The sequence below is a fragment of the Cannabis sativa genome, chromosome X (genome assembly GCF_029168945.1).
Source record: "Cannabis sativa cultivar Pink pepper isolate KNU-18-1 chromosome X, ASM2916894v1, whole genome shotgun sequence".
NCBI classification, from domain to species: Eukaryota; Viridiplantae; Streptophyta; class Magnoliopsida; order Rosales; family Cannabaceae; genus Cannabis; species Cannabis sativa.
In genome coordinates, this window is record NC_083610.1 from 43,855,226 (window position 1) to 43,857,729 (window position 2,504).

At 32.1% G+C, this 2,504-nt stretch overlaps 1 protein-coding gene across 1 annotated transcript; it reads right to left on the minus strand.

Moving 5' to 3' along the window:
• Positions 1–240: 240 nt before the first annotated feature.
• LOC115709201 (early nodulin-like protein 18) lies at positions 241–2,301 on the minus strand. Its single transcript, XM_061107247.1, has 4 exons — positions 1,736–2,301; positions 1,509–1,624; positions 909–1,304; positions 241–500 (listed from the first exon to the last, which is right to left on the minus strand). The coding sequence occupies exons 1-4, from the start codon at positions 1,875–1,877 to the stop codon at positions 438–440; spliced, it is 717 nt and encodes a 238-aa protein (XP_060963230.1). The 5' UTR covers positions 1,878–2,301; the 3' UTR covers positions 241–437.
• Positions 2,302–2,504: the final 203 nt, after the last annotated feature.

Here is a 2,504-nt window from a genome sequence, read left to right on the forward strand (position 1 = left end):
ATAGAGACTCAATACTTTGTATTCAAATGTGATTAATAAAATTTTATAAATATGAAGGTACTCAAATGTGATTAAATAAATTTAAAGCACTAATAAATAGTTTTTTATTTTTTCAAAAAAAATGATACCAAATCTTTTCAATAAAACAAGTAGCAAATGAAGGTAAAGTAGGAACAAATAAAAGTTGAAGAAAAGAAAAAGAAAAAGGTGTGGTGTAATGAATTAATGCAAGGCAAAGACTAAAGGATCAAAAGTGTCCAATGATTCCAAAGTAGGGTCTAAGAGCATTACAAATAATACATTACATATGTTATAATCATCACTCTTAAAGCTACTTTAGACCTCTAATCCACCAAATAACTATTACTACCATTCCTCTCTCTCTCTTTCTCTCATTCAAATAAAATATTACACAAAAAGAAAAAGAAAACCCCTTTTTACAGCAATAAAAGAACCATACATAACATAGCCATTTGTACTCCAAAACACCCCATCATCACCTGCAAAATATACAAATATGTAAACCCAAAATTTCATCAATAACCCAATCAAAAACTCCATATTCATTCATATATGTACAAATATATTTCATCATAACAACACTATATACAATGAATAAACTTCACTACATTCATGATTGAAAAATGCACATAATATTAATCACCTAAAAACTTGATAATAAATTAGTACATTATACACACTAATATTACATACAATAGTTTGCATTCAATATTAATCATTATATTTTAAAAAAATGTGTTTACATTATATAGTTAAAATTAATTAATTACTATATAATTATTAAATTATTATTCATTAAGTAAATAGCAAAAGAAAAGTTGAGATTTTTATTATATTTTTAAATTAGCAAAATAATTATTAATATTTAAATATATATATTTTGTTACCTGGCCTCCATGGCTGGACATGGGTAAAGGTCGAATAGTAGCAGAGTCAACTTCTCCGGTGGGCAGAGGAACCGCCGGATTACTGTTAATAAACGGAATACCGCCTCCTTTGTCCGGCACTAACGACGGAATAACCGCCGGAGATGTTGCGTAAGGTCCCGGCGCCGGAGAGGCAGCTTCTTTGGGGCGAAACGGCCACGGATAAGTCGGAGATGATGACACTACTCCACCTGAGCTTGGTGCCGGAGCCTTCATCGGAGGAAGTTTCGGGGAAATGGCAGATCTTTCCGGTGAAGAAGTCACTTTCACGGCGAGCTTTTTGGAGCCTTGGCAGGTACTACTGAGAGAGCCATTGTTGAAAGTGAAGTAGAAGAAACCAGAGCGAGATGGGTACCACTGTATATTTTTAGGGTAAGATAAAATTTAAATTTTTATGTTAGAAATCAGAAAATTAGATTATGGGTATTTGAATTTATGAATTTATGAGAAAAACCCATGTTGGGAATCCATAGTTTGAGGTCATTTATTGAAGTAATTAAGATAAGTTAAATAATGCATATAAGGTGTTTGTCATTTTGTCTGAAAGAAAGAAAGAGTTACCATGTAAGAAGTGGCATTGGGTTTGCTTAGAAGTGTGGCTTGAGTGAAATTACAGAGATTGAAGGCTTTTTCATTCTGGAAAATGTAGAGCTTGTAGTGATATTTGTGCTTGAAAACTGAGAAAAAAAAGAAGAGTTGTGTTATTATTAGTTGTTATAATTCAAAGTTTAAAGAAAAGCAAAGATATGAATAGTTTAGTTTAGTTTAGGGTTTTTGTGAACACTTACTAACAGAATCTCCCACATGAACAGTGGGGTCCTTCCACTCAGAAACTCCATCAACAAGTATTTTTGTGGATTGACAAGTTTGGGAGAGTAAAGAGAGAAGAATAGAGAGCAAGATGATGAGGTATGAAATTGAAAACTCCATTGATGACTACTACAACTACTACTACTACACTACTTTCTTCTTTCTGTGTTTTTTTTTTCTTCTTTTTCTACAAATGCAAAGAAACAAAGGTGGGATTTTGATTAATTAGCAGAGCTTTGTCTCTATGGACCCCTTGGCTGTTGTGGCCCTGGTTGATGAAGAGTGGACTGTCTTCTGGGTCATAGAGAGAAAAAGGAAAAGAGAGTTTTTGAAAACTGTGAGAGAAGGAAAGAAAAGAAAATATATATATTATTGAAAAGACAACAACAAGAAGGTTTAGGTTTAGTTTAGGAGAAAAATAAAATAAAAATTGTTATGGTTGAGACTGTTAAAATGTCAGGAGTGCTTGGCTTTGCATAGTAAAAAAGAGGGTTTGATTTTTTGAATGGATGACAGAGCAGAACTTGGAGATTGTGTTGTGTGTGTATCTTGTATTTTTCATTATTTAAAAACCACAGTGAAAAGTTGGAATCATTCTGTTGTTGGAAAACATTTATTATTATTAGTCTGCAAAAAAATTAAAAAAAAAACAATTTCTTTTGTGAGTAGATTTAGGAAAAAAAAGGTACTTAGTTTAGGTCTCTGGTGTATGATGATGGGCAGTATAATTCTAAAATGATTAGCTCT

Excerpts from the sequence above, each read along its gene's own strand:
- LOC115709201 (XM_061107247.1), bottom strand. The coding sequence starts at position 1,877 with ATGGAGTTTTCAATTTCATACCTCATCATCTTGCTCTCTATTCTTCTC. Across the intron at positions 1,305-1,508 it reads CCAATGCCACTTCTTACATG|TGGTACCCATCTCGCTCTGG; the intron begins GTAACTCTTTCT and ends AAAAATATACAG. Across the intron at positions 501-908 it reads TGTCCAGCCATGGAGGCCAG|GTGATGATGGGGTGTTTTGG; the intron begins GTAACAAAATAT and ends TATATTTTGCAG.